Consider the following 25,120-nt stretch of genomic DNA (forward strand, 5'->3'; position numbering starts at 1 on the left):
CTCTGGTGGCAATCTCATGTAGAGTCCATTATCTCTTGACTTAGAGCTGCTATTATATGGACTCAGCAAGCAAAAAAATTAAAATACTTAGCTCCAGATACAATAAGAAACACAAAATAAATATGTCTTTTACATAAGCCAAACAGAAAATTAACTAGGCAATAACAACTGACAACGTATGGCTCTGAAGCAAAGCATTTCATACTCATTATATCACTTAGTCCTCACAAGAATCCTACAAGATTGGCACTACAAGGTATAGAAGAGAAAACAGGCCAAGTGACGTGCCAGAAGTCATATAGCTAGTAAGCATTGGAGGCAGGGCCTGAACCCAGGTTTCCCCTGAATTTTTACCCAACATTTTCTTCTTTAATAGATACTGATATTCCTTAGAAGGTGGAGCAGTGCAGTACAGAGGGTACTGGTGATTCTGTTGAGATTTATCAATATGTCAAGAATCTGTGATGTCATTGGTCTGGAACTCCCTTCACTGATGCAGATTTCAATAACTTCATTCATAATTTCATAGATAAGTCTCTGGGGAATTTAAGAGAGATTGTCACATAGCTAGTAATGGTCACAAGCAGGATTTGCTCCTGGGTTTTTCCTTTCTCCAAATACTACCTGTAATGGTAATTTAAATGAGAAGATCTTTCCCATTCATTAATAGGCCCAGGTGATCTGCTTAAATCACATAAAAGCCTAAGTCACATGTGGTGGGAGGAGATTGCTGAATAGATGGAACAGGAAGGGTGGAGCAGATCTGGGAGAAGTTGGTGAGAGCAGTTAGAACAGAGAGAGGAGAGGACACAGGCAAGGAGACAGCTAGGTTCATGAGTGTTTTTGTGGGAAGGTGAAGGGAAGGCTTGGGGATGGCTTTGTCCCCTGCAGTACTAATGTGTATTGACTTCCTGGTTATTATGATGGATTTGGCTTTCTGGTGTTGGGATTTGGCTTCTGGTATCTGAATAAATGTTTTTCTTCTGCCTTCTATATGGACAGTCTGTTATACTTTGCAATTCAGAACTACGTTGGCATATTCATAGTCATAGTTGGTGCTGTGAATATTGCCTTGGTGATACACTACTTTCCTTATGTTGCAATAGTAACTAGTTAAGTCATTGAAAAAGTATCTATTCTAAAAATTTACCTCTACCTTGCCCTAATATGCTAGAAAGAGCATTGATTGGATTTGGAACCAAGAAAGATTCACATTCTGCCTTGATAAATATTAGCTAATCCTGAAAAAGTCACTTAACCTTTCTACTGTTTTGTTTGGTTTTCTCATGGAGGTGTTTTGTCAACTACAAGACTGTTAATATTCTTGAGGCTAGGACCAGATTGTTGCATTACCCTCATGAAGTATGCAAAGCAAACAGCATTATCTCCACTTCATAGCTGAGGAGACAAACTCAGAGAGATTATGATTTTGCCCAAGATCACACAGATAATTGGTGTCCAAGCTGGGATAGAAACCAGTTTTCTGATTCCAAGTTATGTCAGTACTCAATTGACAATTTTAACAGCAAGGAACCCAGCAAAGACAGGAGGGCCTGCTGTACAGGTTCTTAGATCTGCTTTTCTAAAAAGAAAGCAACTTTTGAGGGGTCAACAATCTACTTTAATCAAGCATATCATTCCCTTAGTTCAGGGGAAAAAGTCGGCACCCTGAATGTCAGAGAAAATACAAACAGAAATTGCAAACAGAAAGACCAACAGACAGGGCTTCCAACTATCTGACCATGGACGTTATGTACATCATCACCAGAGAGAGAAACACCAACATCTGGGTTTTCAAAGCCAGGGGCCGGGGTTCTTTAGCAGCTACCCAGAGTCTCATCTGGCATACCAACTGTCTTCCAAAAAAATAAACCCCAAAGTAAAACCTCACCTCAGAGTACATATACACTTTTCAGATCTGCAGGGCAGGACCCTCATGACCCAGTGCCTATTTAGAAATTAGCAAAAGGCATCTGAGGCTGGTTAATGGGCAGGGAAGAGCTTTAACTCTTCCCCCCACCCACCCTTAACCTTACATTAACATTACAACAATGTGATGTTGTTTTGTTCTAACATTCACAAGCTGAATGAATATTTCTAAATTGCTAGGTTGGTACCTCAGGAATGCTAGGTTCAGGAAGGCTAGACACAAACAATTGGCCTGGCCCCTCCCCACCCATACTGTAGTCTGTATTTATGTTTGTTTTTCATTTCATAGGCTTTTTCTTGGTGAGTGGGATCTACGATCTGGAGCCCATCGTGCATACTTATGTCAATGACATACTTCAAATGACCGTGTGAGTTAGTCATCTCCCCTGTTCCAATCTATAGGCATTTACTCCTCTCCTTCAACACATATGTGGAAGGTTCCAAGGTTTCACGGACTGCACCAATATTCCCTTCCTGTCTCCTCACACTGTTGGGAGATAAAATGAAGACTTTCTGTTTCCCTTCCCTACCCTTGTCCTTTTTCTATTCCACTTCCAGGGAAGATGCCCAGAGGAATAGTCCCATGTTTTGCCAGAAGGAGGCCTGGAGTCAAGTCACTTCAACTTGTGAATTAATAGTAGCCGTGGGCCAATATGATTCTCCTGAGTTCCTCCGACAGTCCTTGGATTATTTTCAGGTGGTCTTAATTTCCCTGTCTTGTTCCTCTCTTTCCTCATGGGGGGAGCTGGAAAAGAAGGGAGGTGTAGTCTTGTTCCTCCTAATTTGGATTCCAATTCCTAATTGTTTTCCTTTTAAAATATGTATTTTATATACTTCATTAAATATTTCCCAGTTAATTATTTTTTTTTAAATTTTGAGTTCCAATATCTCTCCCTCCCTCCCTCTTCCTTTCCCTCCATGAGAAGGCAGGCAATTTGATATCCATTATACATGTGAAGTAATGCAAAATATATTTCTATATTAGCCACATTGCAAAAGAAAACCCACAAAAAATCCCAAGAAAAATAAAGTAAAAAAAAAAGTATGCTTCAATCTGCATTCAGAGTTCACTAGTTCTCTCTGGAGGTGGATAGAATTTTTCATCACGGGTTCTTTGAATGTGTCTTGTATCATTGTCTTGGTCACAGTATCGAAGTCTCTCACAGTTAATCATCATACAATATTGTTATCACTGTGTACAATGTTGTCCTGGTTCTGCTCCCTTCACTTTGCCTCAGTTGACATAGTTCTTTACAGGTTTTCCTGAAACCATCCCTTTTATTTCTTACAGCATAGTAATATTCCATCACAATAATATAACATAACATTCCCCAGCTGAAGAGAATCCCTTCAATTTCCAATTCTTTGCCACCACAAGAAGAACTGTTGTAAATAATTTTGTACAAATAGGTCCTTATTTCTTTTCTTTGAACTGTTTGGAATACAGACCTACAGTGGTATTGCTAGGTCAGAGGATGTAGATCTCTGGATGTAGTTCCAAATTATTCTCCAGAATGGTTGGATAAGTATACAACTTCACCAAAACATTTTTACACATCCTCTCCAACATTTGTCATTTTCCTTTTCTATCATATTAGCCAGCCTGATAGGTGTGAGGTCATACTACGGAAATGTTTTCATTTATATTTCTCTAATCAATAGTGATTTAGAGCATTTTTTCATAGGACTATAGATAGCCTTGATTTCTTCTTCTGAAAACTACCTGTTCATGTCCTTTGGCCATTTATTAATTGGTGAATGACTTGTTTGTTTATAAACTTGACTCAGTTCTCTACATATTTGAGAAATGAGGCCTTTATATGAGAAACATGATGTAAAAGTTTTCCCCCGGTTTTCTGCTTTTCTTCTAATCTTGGCTTCATTGCTTTTATTTGTGCAAAGCCTTTTTAATTTAATGTAATCAAAATTATCCATCTTATATCCTGTAAGCCTTTCTATCCCTTATTTGGTCATAAATTCTTCCCTTATTCATAGAATCTGATGGGTAAAATATTCCTTGTTTCCCTAATTTGCTTATAATATCACCTTTTATGTCTAAATCATGTATCAGTTTTTATTTTATCTTGGTATACAGTATGAGATGCTGATCTCTACCTAGTTTTTGCCAAACTGCTTTCTAGTTTTCTCAGCAATTTTTCTCAAATAGTGAGTTCTTTCCCCAAAAGCTTGGTTTATGCATTTATCAACGATTAGATTATTTTTTCATTTGCTACTGTGAAGTATATCCTTAATGTATTCCACTGATCCACCACTCTATTTTTTTAGCTAGTACCAGATTGTTTTCATGATTACTGGTAATACAGTTTGAAATCTGATACTTCTAGACCACCTTCATTCACATTTTTTCCTTTGATTCTCTTCATAAAGGTAAACTTTTTGTTCTTTAAGATTAATTTTGTTATTATTTCTTCTAACTCTATAAAACAACTTTTGGTAGTGTGATTGGCATGGCACTGAATAAGCAAAATGATTTAGGTAGAATTGTCATTTTTTTATTGGCTCTACCTACCCATGGACAACTAATGTTTCTCCAATTGTTTAGCCCTATCTTTATTTGTGTGAAAAAAGTATTTTGTAATTGTGTTCCTATGTGGGTTTGCCTTGTTTATTTTATCTGTAGTAACTTTAAATGGAATTTCTTATTCTATCTCTTTCTGTTGGATTTTGTTGGTAATATGTAGCTATGCTGATGATTTGCATGGGTTTATTTTATATCCTTCAACTTTGCTAAAGTTTTTAATTGTTTCAACTAGTTTTTACTTGATTCTCTAGGATTCTCTAAGTATCCATCATATCATCTGCAAAGAGTGACAGTTGTTTCCTCATTGCCTATTCTAATTCCCTCAATTTCTTTTTCTTGTGTTATTACTATAGCTAGCATTTCTAATACAATTTTGAATGGTAATAATGATAATGGACATCTTTGATTCACCCTTGATGTTACTGAGAAGACTTCTAGCTTATAATCCCCATTGCAGATAATGGTTGCTGATGATTTTAGATAGATACTACTTATCATTTGAAGGAGAGATCTATGCTTTCTAGTGTTTTTAGTAGGGAATGAGTATTGTATTTAGACAAAGGCTTTTTCTGCATCTGTGGAGATAATCATATTTCTATTGGTTTGTTATTAATATGACCAATTATGCTGATAGTTTTCCTAATTTTGAACCAGCTTTGCATTCCTGGTGTAAATCTCATCTGTTTATAGAGTAAGATCTTTGTTATATACTGTTGTAATTGACTTTCTAGTACTTTATTTAAAACTTTTGCATCTATATTTATAGAAAAATTGGTTTATAGTTGTCTTTCTCTGTTTTTGCTCTTCCTGGTTTAGATATCAACACCATATTTGTGTTATAAAAGGAATTTGGTAGAACTACTTCCTTGCCTATTTTCCCAAATAGTTTATATAGTATTGAAATTAATTGTTCTTTATATGTTTAGTAGAATTTATTTGTGAATTCATCTAGTCCTGAAGATTTTTTTCCTAGGTAACTCATTTATGGCTTATTCAGTTTATTTTTCCAAGATAGGGTTACTTAAGTACTCTATTTCATATTATGTTAATCTGGGTAATTTCCATTTTTGTAAATATTTATCCACTTAAATCATCAGATCTGTTGTCATATAATTGGGCAAAATAGCTACAAGTAATTCCTTTAATCTCATCTTCAAAGGTAGTGAATTCACCCTTTTTATTTTTGATACTGATAATTTGGTTCCCAGTCATTTTCTTATGACCTTTCCTTTTTCTCCCTCATTGCCATCTTCTTCCAACATTCCTAATCCCTTAAAAATCTACCCCATTAGCTCCTTTTTTTCCTTTCTACAGGCTCTGCGTTTACATGGGTGGAGAGCTTCATTTATAGAAATCTCCAATGTGGATCACTTTGATATCATGGAAAAACTGATTCAGAATGAATATATACTGACTCAGGTAGGATAGCATTGGTGTTGTTATTTCGTCTTGGTATTCTCAGCATCTAGAATGGTATCAGGAGTGTAGTAGGTGCTTAATAAATTTTGTCCATTGATCTCAGTCCTTCCTCATCTCTCCACCAAACCTATTCTAAATCTTCTTCCCATTCCACTCCACCACCCTTTTCAAGAGACCTTCCCTCTCCACTTCCCACTCCCAGCCCTTCTTGTTCAGTTTACATCAACTTCTCCAGCTCTAAGGTCACTACTTCTTCTCTATGTTACAGGTTATTTTGAAGACAATTTTCCAGTAATGAGAGAAACCAGAAAGCTGCTCTCTTTCTTTTTCCATTCTGGGAAGGTTAGGGTCTTAGATCATTCACAAAATCTACACAAAAAGCTTTGGTTTTTTACCTTCCCTCCTGGAGAGAATATTTCTCAATGATTGCTGCTATGACCACTAATAAAACCTTTTAACTTACTATCATGTGTTCTGGGAAGGTTAGGGTCTTAGATCATTCACAAAATCTACACAAAGAGCTTTGATTTTTTACCTTCCCTCCTGGAGAGAATATTTCTCAATGATTGCTGCTATGACCACTAATAAAACCTTTTAACTTACTATCATGTGTTCTGGGAAGGTTAGGGTCTTAGATCATTCACAAAATCTACACAAAGAGCTTTGATTTTTTACCTTCCCTCCTGGAGAGAATATTTCTCAATGATTGCTGCTATGACCACTAATAAAACCTTTTAACTTACTATCAGGTGTTCCTTCAACAAACAATTACCAAGTGTATGCTGAGATATAACTCTAAATTAGGTGCTGAAAGAGATACTAGGATTAGATAAAAATGTTGGCCCAGATCTCACGAGTTTAAAGTCTTGTAGAAGAAAAGACACAAAATAAAATACAATACAAAATACCTTGTGATCATTTCTGCAAAGTGCTATGAACCATTTGAAGGGTAAAGATGAGCCAAGATGGGGGATGATCAAGGCATCTCCCTTCAGGATGTGATGTTTGCTTTAGGCTTGAAAGGCTGGGTAGGAATTCAGGAGGCAAAGGGCTTGGGATAAGGTACGTAAGGCACCTTCGGGGAACAGCACCAAGTATTTCAGCAGGAAAATACCATACATAATCCACCAGGACCAAACCAATTATGTCATCAGAAGGAGCCCAGGTCTAACCCTGTTCTGTAGGGTATGCTCTAGCCAGAACTGATGGTGGAAGGAGGGAAAGGTTCTGACCTTTCCTCTTCTCCCATATAACAGAAGGATGATTAAACTTTCCCGATTATACTCATTATATTAAAATACAGTGTTAAGAGGTGCCTCACTTCTCTAATTTTTACCTATCCTGTTTCTTTTTAATAAAATGACAATTAGGTTTGAGTCACCACCCAGCACCCAGTATGGAAGGACTTATTCTCAGCCCTTCCAAATGGGCCTTGACTACCATATTCTGATTGGGTCTCTGTCCTCTGGCAATAGGAGAGCATCCAAGCAAAGACAGTGCCAACATAATCATTCAGTAGCTTCCCAGTATGGATAGAGATGGACCAGAGGTACATGTAGTTGGCAGTGCTCTGGGTCTGGAGATAACAAGAGCAAAGTGGTCCTCTGAGAAGGTCTTAGGGGGCTGAAGTTAGAAGGACTTAGAGTGGTCAGAAACTCACAGAGAGGACCTTGGAAATACCATAGAACAGCAGTGAATACTGTGTTATAGCCGTGTTCAGACCTGGATCACCAAGGTATTCCTAGAACTCTGTCTTAAAATGCCAGCAAGGACCCTGCAGACCCAGCACATCAAGAAGGGAGTCTAGCCCTAGGAGGTAGAGATCAGTATAGAAACCCAGGAGACCCAAGACTAGATCACATAGGGCCAAAGCACAGCAGAGGGTAGCCATAGGTCCTTGTATGAAGCCCCAATTAGGAATTAAATACAGAGAGATAAGTAAAACAAAGAAGACAACAACCACTATAAATTATTGTAGATTTAAAAAAAAAATCCAGCCTAAAAAGAGAAAGTAACTCAGTAACAGCTGCCAGGAAAGACTTAAAAGGGAAAAAAAAAAAGGAATTTCCTCAAGAATTATGTGGTAAAATGGTGCTTATTTAAAAATGACATAAAAGCTCTAGAGGAAAAAAATAATTGGAAGGAGAATAAATGGCTAAGTAAAAAAGAAAGTGATAAAAACCTTACTTAAGTAACAGACTTCCTGAAAACTAATAGAATAGACAAATCATTGACTTCAAGAGGCAGCCAGAAATATTAGAAAAAAACCTAAAAATGGAATGAAGTGTAAGATATCTGATGTTAAAGACAACTGATCTGCAAAATGGGTTAAGAAGAGATAATTTAAGAATCATTAGACTCCGGACATGGTGGTGCCTATCTGTAATCCCTGTTACCTGGGAAGCTGAGGCTGTCAGAGTTTTTGAGCTCGAGTTTTGAGGTGCTGTAGTCTAGCTAGTAAGTCAGAACCAGGTTCGGCAGTAATATGATGAGCCCCCAGGAGTGAGGTGGGGAGGGACAACAGGCTACTTATAGAGGGATGAACCAATCCAAGCTGGAACAGAATAGATTAAAACTTCTGTGTCTATCTGAGTGGGACTGGCCCATGAGTAGACCTCACACTTCCAGCCTGGGTGAGATAGGGAAACCTAGTCAAGAAAGAAAGAAAGCCTTAAGGCTATATTTCAAGAAATGATAAATAACTCCTCAGATCTCTTAGAACCAGAAGGCAAAGAAAACAAGGGAAGAATCTACTAATTACTTGTTGGAAGAAACCTCAAAAGGGAAAGTCCCAGGAATATCATAACCCAAATCCTGAGCTCCCGCATCAGTGAAAAATTACTACCAACATCCAGAAAGAAGCAGTTCAAGTACCAAGGAACCATTGTCAGCATGATGAGATCTGGCAGCTTCTGTTATAAACAAGGGGAGATCTTAGAATATAGTATTCCAAAAGATGTAGACTTACAATTAAGAATAAATTAGAGAGGAAAATTACCCAAAAAAACTTTAATGGAATGGAGGACTTTTGAACATTTCTGAAGAAAAGATCAGAACTGAATAGATTCTTGAAATGTAAATCTAAAGTCAAACCTGAGTGGTTAGAAGAGGAATTTCTTAATGCAGAGATGTTCTAATAAGGGGAAAGAGATACAAGAGTCCCTTCACAATCTTCATGTCTTCAATGAGTATTGAGGAGTTACATAAGAAAAACAGAAGACTTGAGGGACAGATTAGTTCTGTCTGAAGAGGAGAAAAGAAGTACACTAGTGTAAAAAGAAGGAAATGAAATGTGATATTTATCATAATTAGGTTATGTGAGAAGAATATTATAAATATGGAGGACTCAGCGTAAAATGCAATCTGATGAATCCCATTCAACCAAAATGGACCAGTGAGGCTGGAACACATACAATATACCCATTCACTCACATAAAAAGAGTTTAATGTATCAAATTCAATAGAAAACAAATTGGGATGGAAAGAGTTAAGAGGGAAGCAATAATCACAGGCAAAGCAAACTGAAAGGATTAAAAAAAAGGAAAAGCGGACTCTAAATTGGTGAACAGCTATACAAATTGAAGTATATGAATTAAGAAATGAGACAAATGACAATTTCAGAGAATCCTGGGTATGAATTGTTGCACATTAAAAGAGCAGGACCAGGTCAGTTTATACAAGAACAGTGACATTGTAAAGAAAAACAACTTTGAAAGACTCAAGAACTCTGATCAATGAGATTACCAACCATGTTTGTAGAGGACAGAAGCATGCTATTCTGCCTTCTGACAGATGGATTCAAGGTGCGAAAACAGACAAGTGTTTTGTTTGACCATGCTTATTTGTTGCAAGGGATTTTTCCCTCTCTTGCTTGTTTATTGGAAGGTGGAGGGGCAATAGTGATGCCAAAAGCAAGGAACATTGAAACATTTTTTAAACACACATTAGAGAAAAGAAAGGAGTCCAGAAGGGAATGCAGACAAGAAAGATAGTTTTGAAAGTAATATATTGAATGTATTATACACTTTTTAAAAAAACAGTATAGATTAGAGTTTCACTGTGTATGAAAATGTGGAGGGTTTTTTAGGGGGGTGTTTAATTTCAGAATTAAAAAATATTTAAAGTTGACAGATCTCACAAATAGCCTTTCCATAGCTAATCAGTATCACTACTAGGTCTGTATACTGGAGAGCTCAAAGAAAAGGGAAGAGGACCTATCTATACAAAAATATTCGTAGCAACTCTTTTTGTGGTGGCAAAGAATTGAAAATTGAGGGGATGCCCGTCAGTTGAGGAATGGCTAATATGACCGTGATGAAATACTATTGTGCTATAAAATGATGTGCAGGATGCTTTTAGAAAAACCTGAACTTGTAGGAACTGATTCAAAGTGAACTGAGCAGAACCAGGAGAGCATTGAACACAGTAACAGGAATATTGTAATGATGATCCACTGTGAAAGACTTAGCTGTTCTGATCAAGACAACCATCCAAGACAGTGCCAAAGGACCCAGGATGAAAAATTCTCTCCATCTCCAAGAGAACTGATGAACTCTCAGTGCAAACTGAAGTATAATTGTTTTCCATTTTCTTTGCTTTTCTTGTATGTATGTGTGTGTTTTCTTTTGCAACATGGCTAATATGGAAATATGTTTACATGACTTCGCATGTATAATCCATATCACTATTGCCTGCCTTTTCAAGGGCAAGAGGAAGAGAATTTGGAACTCAAATGTTTAAAAATGAAATGTTAAATTTTTTAAAAGTGTAATTGGGAAATATTTAATGTCATTCAAATACATTTAAAATGAATTAAAATGTAAAAAACCGTGTAATTTGAAAAAACAAAAAAGTGTATTTAAACCAAAAATATCTAACATTTATATATTGCTTACTACATGCCAAAAACAGTAGATTTATGATCTCTGAGGTTTTCAAAAATGGGAATTGTAGGGAGTGGTAGTGGGGGGGGGAGAAGGGAGGGAGAGAGAGAGAGAGAGAGAGAGAGAGAGAGAGGGAGAGGGAGAGGGAGAGGGAGGGGGAGGGGGAGGCGCAAGGGGGGAGGGGGAGAGAGCTTGTCTACTTGTTTCGGTCTCTGTGACTACAACTCCCAGCATGCTCTGCGACGTTCCCGCCTCCATTTCCCAGGAGGCCATGGACCGAAGAAAGCCCAGGTGCTCCCGACATGCCGCGCGGTGGCCGAGTTTGAAACGGTCTGCATTCCAGGCTGCAAGATGAGCGCCCCGCCGCTACCCCCGATGTGGCAGCTCTACCAGCTCGATACCCGCATCTCCACCTTCCAGAACTGGCCTTTCACGGAGGACTGCGCCTGCACCCCGGAGCGGGTGAGACTGATGAGCCGCGGCTCCTGCCGGGCCGGTTCGTTCACACCGCCCGCCCTTTCCTCCTCCCCTCGCGCCCTCCTCGCCTCTTTGTCACCCGCGGCCTCTCCCCGTCTTCCCCCCGTCCTCTCCATCCTCCCCCCTTTGCTCTGCCTGCGCTCGGCAGCCCGACCTCCCTCTCGCTGTTCTCAGAGCCCCAGCCCCGCCTGGTCCCCTCCTCGGGCCTCGGGGGCTGCCCCAGCCACTACCCCCTTCCCTCACCCGAGGCTTACGCGATGCTTTGCCCGCTGCCGGGGAGCGCTCCCGAGGGTGTCTGCGCTGGGGATCAGAGAAGGGGAGAAGAGCCGCAGGTTGGACAGAAGGCTCTCCAGCGGCCCTTTTGGGGGGCCTGAGGGGGTGCCCCTCAGCTGGGGCTTGGCCTGAGCCCGTTGTGCTTTTGTGAGTGCGAGGGAGCTCCGCGGTGCTGGGAGACCGGAGGAAAGGCAAGGTTCAGAAAGAGAAGGAGCTGCCTGTGGGGCAGGACAGTTCGAGGGGATCTCCAGTTGTCCTCTGGTCCAGCCCGAGGCGGGGACTTGCCTAAGAAATCCGCGGTCGTGTTGCTCCTAAGGAGCAGGGCAGGGTTTCCCCCAAGTCCAGCCCTCAGCACTGTGCCTCTCGCAGGTGAGGACACCCCGTCTGCAAAAGCACACCATTGATCCTCCCCGGCAGGGCCTTTACTGACCCAGGAGGGCATCCAGTACCCTTTTTCTGGTGGTACTTAATTCTGTCACGAAGACTTTCTGTTTTAAGGGGTTTAGGGAACTGTTAATCATTTTAGGGACGGCAGAGCCTTATGATGGGAAGAGCCCTTTGGTGTCATCTAGCCCGTTCTTCTTTTTGTAAAGAAAAGAGGATGATCAAACTTTTCTCTGATTATATTCATTGCACTAATGTACACTGCTACATTTCCTGCCTACGAGGTGCCTTACCTCCCTGTCCTATTTCTTTTTAATAAAGTGGCAGCTAGGTAGATCTCTCAGACTGCAGACATTAGCTGTGTGAGTCTGGCTGAGTCATTTAACCTCTGTTTTGGTTTCTTCAACTGTAAAATGGAGATAATAACATTTACCTGGCAGGGTTATTGTCAGGATCAAATGAGATAATATTTGTTTTGGGAGTTTTTGGTTTATTTTTTAAGATTTGTTTTATTTTTTAAAAAATATATAGTGTTCGTTTAAATTCCAAATTCTCTCCCTTCTACTACCTCCTCTCCCGATGTAAACTGCCTATTCATATTTTAGCAAGGAGACCTTTACCAAAGAAACTTTCTGCATTCCCTCCCCTCCACTGCTGTCCCAGTTTCCTGCTTTTCTTCTAATTTTACCTGTTTTGTTTATGCAAAAGCGTTTAAATTTTATGTGGTCAAAATGAACGATTTTCCCTTCTGTGAACCTCTCTGACTCTTGATTGGTCATGAACTCTTCCCTTAGCTATAAGAGTCCATGTGGTAATTTCTTCCCTGCCCAACTAATTTTTTTAACTTATCTTGTTAATCAGTTCAAGATGTTGTTTTTCAGATAGTGAGTTCTTACCCTGTTATCTTTTCACTTGCTTCTCTGTATTGTGTACTTGATCTGTTCCTCAGATCAACCTTAATTTCATAATATTAAGTACCGAATTGTTTTGATGATTATAGCTTTGTGTAGTATATTTTGAAATCTGGTACTGTTAGGCCCCCTTCCTTTCCTGTTTGTATTTTATTGATTCTCTTGATACTCTTAACTTTTTGTTCTTCCAGATGAATTAAAAAAAAATATGAGAATATTTGTAAAGCTTCTGGCACATAGTAGGTTCTATGTAAATGCTAGCTGTCATCATCTTCATTGTTATTATTAAAGATGGACACTAAGATATGGAATAAGGCCTTACCTGAGGTTAAAGAGCTAAAAAAGGGGCTGAGTAAAGAGTAGAACTTGAGAATATATTCTTACATCTATACTCAATTGATGCCTTCCCATCCTCCACCTCTGACACCTTTACATGTGACCCAAAAAAGGGTAATATTCTGAAACTGATGTCTTTTCCTATTCTTCATACTCCCAGATCCCAACAAAGGTCCTTGATTATTTTGAATTATTTCTTAGAATCAGGAATTCTTTCCTTTCCTTACCACTGAGCCCAAAATTAGAAAGAAAACTGGTACTCTACCTACCTGATCTCCTGGTTTTCCAGAGCTCTGTATTCTTAAGGAGAAGAGATACTACTTTTCTTTGGTTTCCCAACCATCCTGACCTACTTTGTTTTGCAGATGGCTGAAGCTGGGTTCATCCATTGCCCAAGTGAGAACGAGCCTGATTTAGCCCAGTGCTTCTTCTGTTTCAAGGAACTAGAGGGCTGGGAGCCAGAGGATGATCCTATGTAAGTTCTTGCCAGGCTGACCCAGCTTTGCTCTGCATCAGAAGTATGCGCCTTACTCTTAAATCTAAACTCTTGTTTCGAAAAATGATTTTTATTTTGCAGGACAATGAATGCAATTTCAGGCTCCATTAGGTACCATATAGCTTTATTTGTGAAAGGTAAAACTTTTATTCATGAGAAAGCAGCATCTTAGTAGTTTGTCTGATCTCGTCCACATTAAATATTTCACTCTTGTGAAATATAAAGAATCATGATAGTGTATGTTTTATTTTAGTCAGTCACATTCTACTCATATTCAGTTACAACATATTGTATAGAAATGATGAAAGAAATGGGATATTAAGCCTAGAGAATATTTAGAGGGGCAGGATGATAGCAGTCTTTAAGTATCCGAAAGATTATCATGTGAAAAATCAACAAGTATTTTAAAGTACTTACTGTTCCAGATACTGTACTAGGGGGTAGAGTTACAAAAACAAAAATGAAGCAATCTCTATCCTCACAGAGTTATTCTGTAGGGGGAGACAGCATGTTTACATACAAGTATATTTTTAAAAAATATGTAGTTGTTTGCAGGGGATACTTTGGAAACTGGAGGATCAGAAAAGGCCACAAGTGGTATTCAGGTTGAGCTTTGAAGGAAACTGGGAATTATAAAAGGTGGAAGTGAGGGTAGAGTACATTTGAGTACAGTTTGTGTAAAAGCATAGAGGTAAGAGTGTAAGGAACAGCAAGGCCAGTTTGGATTGTAGGGTGTGTGCAGGAGAGAAATGTGAAAGAAAGCTTAAAACATAGTTTGTGGTCAGGTTGTGAAGCTCTTTAGATGCCAAACAGAAGAGATTTTATTTGATTCTACAGATAGTAGAAAGCCCCTGGAACTTACTGAATGAGGTAGTGATATGATCAGACTTGTGTTTTAGCTGACACTTAGTTAGCTGTGTTGTATTGTAGATTGTAGAGGGAAGAGACTTGAGCTATGGTGTCAACTTTGAAGGCTGTTTGTTGTCAAGTTGAATCAACAAGCATTTATTAAAAGCCTACTGTATACACAGGTATAAATTTGGGGGATACAAAGAAAGGCAAAATATTCCCTTTAGGCAGATATATGGTCCAGCGGAGAGACAGCTGGGCCTCAAGTCAGGAAGACCTGAATTCAAATTTGGCCTTAGTTACTTAGTAACTGTGTAGCCTTAAACAAGTAACTGTCTGTCTCAGTTTCCTTGACTGTAAAATGGGTATGACAGCCCCTCCCTCTCGGGATTGTTGTAAGGATCAAATGAGATAATATTTGTAAAGCGCTTAGAACAGTGCCTGGGACATAGTAGGTGCTATATAAATGCTTATTCCCTTCCATTCCCCTTCCCTTTAAGATCAGTTTGACAGCTGAGTGAAGGATGACTTATAGAGGGAAGAGACTTGAAGCAGGAAGACCAACCAACAGGCTATTACAATAGACCAGGTATGAGGTGATCTGGGGCTGCACCAAAGTGGTATCTGTGTCAGAAGAGAGAAGGGGGTGTATACAAGAAATGTTAACAAGGTAAAATAGAGGGGCAGCTAGATGGCACAGTGGATAGAGCATCAGCGCTGCAATCAGGAGAACCTGAGTTCAAATGCTGCCTCAGACACTTACTAGCTGTGTGACCCTGGGAAAATCACTTAACTTCCTCCCCCCTGAAAAAATAATTAAAATAGGACTTGGCAACAGACTGTCTGTAGAGGATGAGAGAATGAGAAGTTATGAATAACACCTAGGTTATAAGCCTAGGTGACTGAGAAGATTGTGATACCTTCAGCTATAATATGGAAGTTCAGAAAACTTTGAGGGAAAGATAATGAGATAAAAGTTGAATCTGAGGTGGGATATCTATGGGACATCCACTTTGCAATGTCCAACAGGCAGTTGGGGATTGAAGTTTGTAGGTTAGGGGGGAGATGAGGGCTAGATAAGTTGATTCAGAAATTCTCAGAAGAGGGAGGATAGAAACTATAATCACTTACAACAATGTGGAAATTTATCAATCCCCTGATGGCCGTTAGAGTGGAAAATTCTGAATTGTTAATGGAGATATAAAATTTTAAAACCTATACAAGGATCCAGTAAAACAGATGATCTCATTCACTACTATAACTATTTGTTTGTCCTTAGAAAATAGATGCCTGTGGTTTTCTTATAATATTTACTTCAACCCTCTTCTTAAATGGACTTTTTAACCACTTGCATAAAGCATAAAGCTTACTTTTTCTTTCTTATCCTAGAACAGGGAATGTTTTGTTATTGTGATGATAAATTCTTCCAATTGTATTCCAAATATTCCCCTTTTCTCCTTTGATTAACATTTCCTTCCCTTACACCTCCTCTTCTTTCTCTCCCTGGTGGCCATATAATGCCCCTGATTATCTACATACTTTTACGTGGAGCTGAAAAGTTATCAATAAAAAACAAATAAGTACTTTAGCAAGCTGAAGCTGTTATCAGCAAGCAGTTTTTGTTAGCATGATGATAAATTTCTTTGCTTTCAGTTTGACCTGTTTTTGACCTACATTCCTTGGATTGTTCTCTAGTCTCATTTTCTGGATCTTTATCCAGATCATAGCTGCTAACTATTGGTCTCTTCCCTCCTCCCCAAACTCTGTCTTGGGCCCTCTTCTCCTACTACGCTATTTTACTTAAGGATCTCATGGACTCAATTATCATCTCTATACCAATAATTCTATCAGGGAAAGAAGGATGGAACTTCTCAAGAGAGACTCTTTCCTCTTCCTCCTCTTCTCCTTTCCTCTCCTTCCTCCTTCTCTTCCTTCATTTCTTCTTATTTGAACTCAGGCCTATCTCTTAACTGTTTGCTCATTTTTAGTCATTTTTGCTGGTTATTCATTTTCCTTCTTGCCCTTGTGTGTGCTGGGGGTAGGAATATCTCCCTTTCGTCTCTACATAGTCTCACTTGGTTATCTCATTACTCTTTTTTTCATGGCATCAATTATCACTTTTGTACATATGACTTCTAAATATATATCTCCAGCATTAGTCCCTTCCTTGAGCTCCCCCTCACTGCTGTATTTTTGTTTGCTAGATATTTCTACTTTCAGGTTCCATCAGTACTTCCAACTCTGTAAGTTTCAAACTGAACTAATTATCTTCCCTCTAGAACTTTCCCTCTTCCCAGTTTGCCAGTCTTGTAAGCACCTGAGTTTAAAACTTTGGAGTTATTTTTGAATTCTTTCTAAAGGACCCCCATTCAAGATCTGTTGAATTTTTACCTCTGCGGTGTCCTTTACATCTCTTCCTTTTTCTCTGTTCTTACTTGCAACACCTTAGTTGACCTCTTTCCTGCAGTATTGTAACAGCTTTCTTGCTGGTATCCAGCCTCCAATCTCTGTCTTCTCTTTCCTTACCATAGTTGGAGAAACAGTTTTCTACATAGGCCTGACTTTGTCCATGATCTGCTTAAAATCCCTCAGTGGCTCTTTCTCTGTAAGACAGACACAAATCCTTTAGTCTGTTTTGTTTTTTTTTTCAAGACATTAACAGTCTGACTTTAACTTGTGTCCCAACCTTAATTTACTCTAGTTCTCTTCATATACTTTATTCTATATTCTACCCATATCTGGACTTTTTTGACCTCTTCTGTTTAATGTTTATTTGTACAGACTGTCCCCCTGCCTGGAATACTTCCTTTTCACATCTTTGCATGTTGAAACCTCCTTTTAAAGCGGATACCACTTCTATGAAGCAATCTCTGAACTCCTCTACTTTTTCAATGGAAAATAATCTCCCTCAAATTTCTTAGAACATTGTGTCTAAATGTTTACTTCACCTTTACTGCATTCTATCTTGTTTCCTTCTTTGTATGCCTATTTTATCTCCCACTCCCATTAAGTTATAAATACCCCAGGGCAAAGATTTTTATTTTTTTTCCTTTGTATCTCCACCTTTGTATATTGTAAGTACTTCCTGTTTATTACATTTGAATAAAAATTTGTGTTGGCAACCAAATGGATGGTTTTGATGAATGTGGGAAATAGGTAATATAGAAAGAGGTATTAATAATAGACTGTAGAATCTTACATGGTAAATGTAAGTTATTTTACATCTAGATTTCTTTCTCTTGATGTTATTCTGTATTCATTTGGTAGGTTGGAACATAAAAAGCACTCATCTAGTTGTGCCTTCATCAACATTAAGAAGAAGATCGAAGATTTAACACTCAATGAGTTCCTGAAACTGGATAAAGAAAGAGCCAAAAACAAGATTGTATGTATAGCTCAAAATCAGACTTAAGTGTGAGCTCTGTTTCGTTTTTCTCAGTCCAACTCTACAACACTTTTTTTAAAAAAAGAATTTTGAAAAATCCACACCTATAAGTATTTATTGAACACATCTACTCTTGAGGATGTAGTGGTGAACAATCCTGTCCTTAAGGAACTTCAGTCTTCTTGGGGAAACCAAATAATACACATTTTTAAAAGCTAGTGAGTAAGACACCTAGGTGTCTGATAGAGTGGTGATACCGTTTATAAAGTATCTTCTCAAGCAACCTGGTGCATGTAGGGACTTCCATGTTGTGAGATGAAATTGAACCATTGTAATAAAAAAGAACAGTGGATTAGGAGTCAATATCTGACCTCTGATCCAGACTTTAACACTGACTAGTTGTGGCTATGAGTAAATTGGGGAAACAAAATCTCAGAGAAATTCTCTAGGATAGGCCTGCGCAACATGGCCCATGGGCCACTTGTGGCCCCCCAAAGGATTTCAGGTGACCACAAAAAATGTAGGGTTGCCACTGTGTGCTCCGTTTGTCTCATGACCCATGGCAACCAACCATCATGTCTGTCTCTAGTCTAACCTATCTATGGCTTGAAGAAGTTTATAAGTTGTGCATGTCTCCTCTAGGATGAGGATGCTGTACTAGATGATCTCTAACAGTTAATTTTAGCTCTAAAATTCCATGATTCTCTAATTAGAATTCAATCATGTTATGGTGTCTGTGTCAAATTTTAACACACACACACCCCTAGTTGTTTGTCCTTTGTACTCAAAGAGGACCAGTGACATCACAATGTTGGGGTGAAGGTACAGTGAGTTTGACTGTGGCTGATCAGTCCAGTATGAGCTTGGAAGAAGGTTCTACCATTGATCTGGCTCAAATAGTCCATTTGCACATTTGGGATGCAGATGTCTCTAGATTTGCACATCACATTTCCTTTTTGCTATTGTGATTTGATGCCAGCATACCATGCGGGGCATCAATCTCACAATTGATATTAAAGTAAATGGAAGGTGGAGTTATGGGACAGTGATTTAAAGAGGAGAGACTACTTGACCTAGCTCTTGAAGGAAATAATGTTTTGGGTTGTTGAAGACCATGGGGAATGCATTCTGAAAATCACCATGTCCAGTGGCTTAGAAGTAACGAAAGTATGAGTCCTAGGGATAATGAAGACATTGGCCTGAGATCAAACTGTAAACAATAAGGCTGGACAGATAGAATGGAGAAATTTTAATAATAAAGCAGAGTAGAGCAGAGGATTGTATTCAATTCATAAACTTAGTATTGCTATATTATTATGATTCAAAGAGTACCAGAGTTTGTCACAATTGAGAGTCTTCCAGTTATGACATATGGTTGATGTAAATAGACTGCAACTTTTTTTTATTCATTTTGAACTTAAATACAAAATCAGAGGGAAAAAAAGGACATTTCTACATTTCCATGTATACAGAAAAAAGAATATTTCCATATTTCCATGTACACAGCAGAGTATAAAGAGAGGAATCAATATAAAACCATACCTTTCTATTTCAGACTACTTTTTTAAACTATGTAATTAAATACTGCACATTATTTTCAAAGCTACCCAGCTTTTCTGTGCTTCCTTCCAAGTTTTCTTTTGTTCTCTGCAGTGAACTTTTTTCCTTCCTTTCTTTCCACACAACCCTAGAGAAGACTACAATTAAACATGAATATATATGCATACATAAACATATATGTGTACACACACACATGTATGTATACACACACACACACACACGTAGGACTATACATATTGCTCTTTGTCCCTTCTTTCTGTGGAGGTGGATAGCGTCTTCCTTCATAGATCCAAGTTTTTCCATGCTTTTCTAAAATCAACTAACTCATCATTTCTTATAGCACAGTAGTATTCATAACAATCATATACCACAACTTGTTTAGCCATTCCCCAGTTGAAGAGCATCTATCATCTTAGCCAATCTGATAGGTGCAAGATGATACCTCAGAGTTGTTGTAATTTGTATTTCTAACCAACAATAATTTAGAGCATTTTTTCATATGGTTATACTTTTATTTTCTACTTTGAAAAACTGCCTGTTCTTATCTTTTGACCATTTATCAATTGGGAAATAATTCATATTCTTAGAACTTTGACAAAGGTCTTTGTATATTTGAGAAATGAAACCTTTATTTGAGAGATTGTCTGAAAAATTTCCCCTAATTTTCTGCTTTCTTTCTAATCTTGGCTATATTGGTTTTATTTGTATGAGAACTTTAAAATTTAATATAATCAAAATTATCTATTTTATAACTCACAGTGTTCTCTATCTCGTTTATTCATAAATCATTCCCCTGTCTATGAGCTTGATAGGTAGTGCGTTCCATGTTCTTCTAATTTTCTTGTGATATTTTCCTTTATGTTTAGGTCATGTGTCCATTTTGACCTTATCTTGGTACATAGTTTAAGATACTGGTCTATGCCTAATTTCTGCTAGACTGTTTTATAGCTTTATCATCTTACACCTATCAGATTGGCTAAAATGATAGATGTTCTTCAACTGAGGAATGGCTAAACAAGTTGTGGTATATGATTGTTATAAATACTACTGTGCTATAAGAAATGAAGAGTTAGTTGATTTTAGAAACACATGGAAAAACTTGGATCTATGAAGGAAGACGCTATCCACCTCCACAGAAAGAAGTAACAAAGAGCAATATGTATAGTCTTACGTGTGTGTGTGTGTGTGTGTGTGTGTGTGTTCATGTTCATGTTTAATTATAGCCTTCTGCCTTCTCTAGGATTGGGTGGGAAGGGAAGAAGAAAAAGTTCACTGCAGAAAACAAAAGAAAACTTGGAAGGAAGCACAGAAAGTCTGGGTAGCTTTGAAAACAATACATAGCATTTATTGCATAGTTTTAAAAAAGTAAACAGAAATGGAAACTTATGGTTGTATGTTGTATTGAATCCTCTCTATATATTCTGCTGTGTGTGAGGAAATATGGAAATATCCTTTTCCCCCCTCTTGTTTAGTATTTAAACTTAAAATGAACAAAAAATTTTTAAAAATTAAGTAAATTTTAATTAGCTGAATATTTTTTTTTCAGTTTAATAAAGATCTTTTTGAAAGGTCCAAATTTTTTTCCCCCTAGACTAGGAGAATTTTTATTGTCCTAGACTAAGTGAATTTGTAAAGAACATTTTTTTAAAGTAGTATAGTTTTCCTCTCCTAAAAGGGGCCTTCTTCCTTTCCCCCTTCATCCACATTCAGTTTCTGTAAATATTTTTATTCCTGAATGAAGTGGAAGATCATAAAAGATAATTCACAAAACTTGGTGGTAAATTTGATGCAGAGTTAAAGAAAAATGATAAATATAGGACAATACTGGGTGGCTTGAGAACATTAGCGCCATTTACAGAAATGGGAAAATTGGGAAGAATGCTAGTACTTGTGAGAGTGGATTAATTCCTGAGGATAGGGTTGGGAAACAGCTGTTGGATATGTCTGTGGTTCTCTTCACTTTGGCTGAGCACTCCTTGTCAGTGAAGAGAATAGGCGTTTTAGAAAACTAGATTGGTGCAATACATGCTAGGAAAGAGGAGGAGGAATTGTAAGGAGTTGGTAATGGTGAGCAGTACAGTGTCAGATCTTCAGAGTCAGGAGAGTGGGTGGACAATGTGTCATTGAGTGTCAGGAGAGTGAGTAGTGTTAGGAACAGAAGCCTCAGAGCAGGGTGGAATGCATAGTGAGGAAGAGGAATGCCCCCAGTCCAAAGCGACATCTCAGTGTTTTAGGAAGTTCTGCTTTGTAGTAAGTATGTTTCCTGCCACCAAAGTCTGTCTTAGAAGGCTGACTTATGATTCTTGCCATGGGAGATGATCTGGGTTTCTTCATAAAAATGATGAAGTTCAACAAAGATTAACAGAGACTTAGCTCTTATCGAGCATTGTCTCTATATTTGACTGAGTATCTTCCTCAGAGTCCTAGAAAATATTTCTGTTTACCTCTTGAGATAAGTTTGAAGCCTTTTGTACCATTAAAATAATATCTCATTACTTTGTTTCTAGGTAAAGGAAACCTCCCGGAAAAGAACTGAATTTGAAGAACATGCCAAGGAAGTACGGCATGACATTGAGCAGCTGGCTGCATTGGAATGACTCCTTTTTCCTTAATATCTTATCCCACAGCTTAATCATTATTTGGGAGGCATGTTCTCCAAATATTCGTGAGGAACTGCTTAATGATACTTACAACAGAAGAGAACTTTGGACATTTGAAGTTAGATTTCATCAGCTGTTTTTTGTTTGAAGATGGTGCCAGATGCAACTTGATTCCATCTTGTCCAGTGTTTATGGCGTTGGTGACTTCTATCTTTTTTGCGCTATTTTTAAAACTTTTGTATTTTTATATTGCTGGCCCCTGGCCTTGCCAGGTGTTAGATAAAGACCTGGGTGAGAAGTAGAAGGGACTAACCGCACTGAATCCATTTTTATATTGCTGTTCATAACTGATAAACTTTCTCATAGCTAGTACTGTTATAGTTAGCATTTGTTGTCTGACTTTCTATCTCTGGATCCTGGGATTTGAGGGTGAAAATGTTCTGTTTGTGGGTGAATTTATAATCCCATGGTAAATATTACAATTAGTTAATTAAGGATGCGGTATTTTTATACTTTGTATAATAATACTTTGGATTTATATTGTACCATTTTTACATTGTACACAAAGCAGTTTGAACATTATTAGTTCATTTATCACAATGACCTTTTGAAGGTACTGTTGCCTTTGTTTTATCCTATCAGGAACATGAATGCTTCCAACACAAGACCTGAATGGAATCACATCACTTAACAAAACCTTTGAATGATGCCATGTATTTTATAAATTAGCAGTCTAGCTATTTGTAGCAATATCCATGTTTTTGTATTAGTACTAGGAAATACATTTTATGATTCATCAATCTCAAATACAGAGAAATAATGCCTTTAAGAAAAACTAGCACTTGCCCTCTTAGTTAGTGTTTGTAATTAAGTCTTTTTCAAGTAGCTGCAGCATTGTCAAAGGTATGAAGAGTTGAAAAGAGACTCCTGTTTCCAGGGCAAAGTAAAGTTATTCTTCTGCTTTGCCTTAATTTATTAAAAGAAGCTAATTACAATGGAAAAGTTGCACAGTCTCTACAAAATCAAATCCCCATAATGCCAAACATGCCTTTTCCGGGGTCCTGGCACACTGCTGTTCTTCTGCCCCTAGAAGAATTCCCAAAGTACATATAACACTTCTCATAGGAATCCATCTGTGGATGATGGCAATGATGGGTGGTGCAGAATACTTGAAATGTATCTGGTGAGGGCAGCTTTGGGTTATTGTTTCTATTACCTTTTCCGTAATGATTAAAACTTTGCAGATTAGTATTCACCTGTCTTTCAAATGGAGTATGGTGGCATGGATTTTTTCTTTAATGGATTAGAATACATTTTTTGTTATAAGTTACATTTTTAGATTGGTATTCTCTGCATCTCTATGGTCATAAAATTCATGGCACTTGGATTCTGGTCACACTCTTTAAAGCTGCAGCAATCAACTAACATTTGAAAACTCAGGGATTTATTATTGTGGTAGGTATAAGATTAGGGAAAAAAAAAGCAGTCGTTCATATATGATACCATCTCATAACACTGACCGAAAAAGTGTGATACATTTTCAATTTTTTTCTATGGCAAATCATGCTTCCAACTTAACCTACTCTGTTGAATCATTTGTTTACATTTAGAATGCAAACGGAGGGAAGGGACTATGTCTTATTTGTCTCCCCCAGCATGTACCAGAGCATTGCACATAATAAGAGCTAAACAGATGCTTCTTGAAAGACTACCATTTTAATTTACTCTTACAGACTGGCATGGGCTGAGCTGTTAAACCAAAACACTTAAATAGTCCTTCAGCAAAGGTGAGTTAGAAAAGTTTTAAGTTTAGATAGATGTACTTAGCTGCTTTACAGAATTTAAAGAGGGGTTGCAGCAGTAGATAGGAGAAAACTACATACATTTCCACTCCTATTTTTAAAGCAGAGAGCATCATTCAGAGGTTTTGATGTGGGTTGATTTTTCTGTATTGTGAATTCTAGGACATTACAAACCCTTATTTAAAAATAAGCACATTATTCCAAAGCCTGTTAATGAAGAGCTATGCCAGTCTCTAATGTGTGAAGAGAAAAAAACTTATCTGGTAGAAGTTGCCACTCTAAAGTTGTTAAGAATATTTAAGAAATCTTTTGGTTTCAAAGGTGAAACAATGCCAGCCTTGCTTTCTCAGTATTTCCAATTTTGCTACATTTCTCTAGAATCTTCATGGGAACCAATAACAGCAAAGAGAATTTGTAATAAGTTAGACTTTTCTCAGCAACTTACAAATAAGGAATTTCATTTCACCCACCTCCATGAAGTTGAACTGAAAGTTAGTTTGTTACAGTGCCACTGGATGTCCCTGAGGATAATTTTAATTTTTTCAGAGAAATAGAGGTCATTTCTTTCCAAACACTGCCACAGACCTTTCTGAGTTTTCAGTATTTTTTTCAGGCTGCTTCTGTGGGTCCTATCCTAGTCTCCTAAATCTTTTTTTGATGCTACAATTGAAATTGTTGATCAGTTGTTCTGGCAGAGGAAGTGAACTGGCCTTGGTCTGTCCTGTAAGAACCACATGAGTTTCTGAACTGATTTCTGTTAATGCCATCAGGACTTCTTCCTTGCAGAAAATAAGTTGTGAAAAATGTGCTTATTGAGGAAAAAAAAAACATCAGTGAAATATGTAAAAAAAAAAAGAAGTGAGAGCAGGGGGAAGTTCGGAAGACAGATAAGGATTTTGTTACTAACGTGTTAAAGTTTATGTATACTTTAAAAATTATTCAAGAGAGTCATGGTTACATATGTAAATCCTTTTTTCCTGTCCTTTTACATATGGAAATGTTTGTGTTAATGATTGTCAAATTCATAATTTAAAAAAAATTTTTAAAGAAAGATATAACCTGGCTTAATCTCTTGTGCCAGACCTCAGCCTGAGACTGACGTTATTTTCTTCCCAATTTGGAGAATATTGCAATTTTTTTTTTTTATGGGAGAGGGAGCAAAAGGACATAGCCATTTAATCAGCTCCTTTTTCATAGGCCTAAATGAAAATTAAGTACTCACTGTGTGCCAGGCCCTGTGCTAATTACTGACTACGTTAGTCAGCCCCTTTATG

At 37.8% G+C, this 25,120-nt stretch overlaps 2 protein-coding genes across 5 annotated transcripts in view; both read left to right on the forward strand.

Annotated features, from left to right (window-relative positions):
• AFMID (arylformamidase) overlaps window positions 1–23,312 on the forward strand; it is a 49,122-nt gene extending 25,810 nt beyond the window's left edge. Inside the window, exons 8-15 of one of the 4 annotated variants that reach the window (XM_072645168.1) lie at window positions 2,219–2,297; window positions 2,488–2,626; window positions 5,786–5,890; window positions 11,039–11,235; window positions 13,520–13,629; window positions 15,000–15,088; window positions 17,767–17,884; window positions 21,952–23,312. In XM_072645168.1, coding sequence (XP_072501269.1) covers window positions 2,219–2,297; window positions 2,488–2,626; window positions 5,786–5,890; window positions 11,039–11,128 — 413 coding nt within the window. In that variant the 3' untranslated portion in view covers window positions 11,129–11,235; window positions 13,520–13,629; window positions 15,000–15,088; window positions 17,767–17,884; window positions 21,952–23,312. Of the gene's footprint in view, window positions 1–2,218; window positions 2,298–2,487; window positions 2,627–5,785; window positions 5,891–6,158; window positions 6,798–8,600; window positions 10,721–11,038; window positions 11,236–13,519; window positions 13,630–14,999; window positions 15,089–17,766; window positions 17,885–21,951 lie in introns of those variants that run through there. The other 3 variants (XM_072645171.1, XM_072645170.1, XM_072645169.1) reach the window with 3 other exon arrangements.
• BIRC5 (baculoviral IAP repeat containing 5) lies at window positions 11,106–23,312 on the forward strand. Its single transcript, XM_072645174.1, has 4 exons — window positions 11,106–11,235; window positions 13,520–13,629; window positions 17,767–17,884; window positions 21,952–23,312. Exons 1-4 carry the CDS (start codon window positions 11,125–11,127, stop codon window positions 22,039–22,041), a joined length of 429 nt encoding a protein of 142 aa, XP_072501275.1. The 5' UTR covers window positions 11,106–11,124; the 3' UTR covers window positions 22,042–23,312.
• Window positions 23,313–25,120: the final 1,808 nt, after the last annotated feature.

Source organism: Notamacropus eugenii, chromosome 2 (genome assembly GCF_028372415.1).
Source record: "Notamacropus eugenii isolate mMacEug1 chromosome 2, mMacEug1.pri_v2, whole genome shotgun sequence".
NCBI lineage: Eukaryota > Metazoa > Chordata > Mammalia > Diprotodontia > Macropodidae > Notamacropus > Notamacropus eugenii.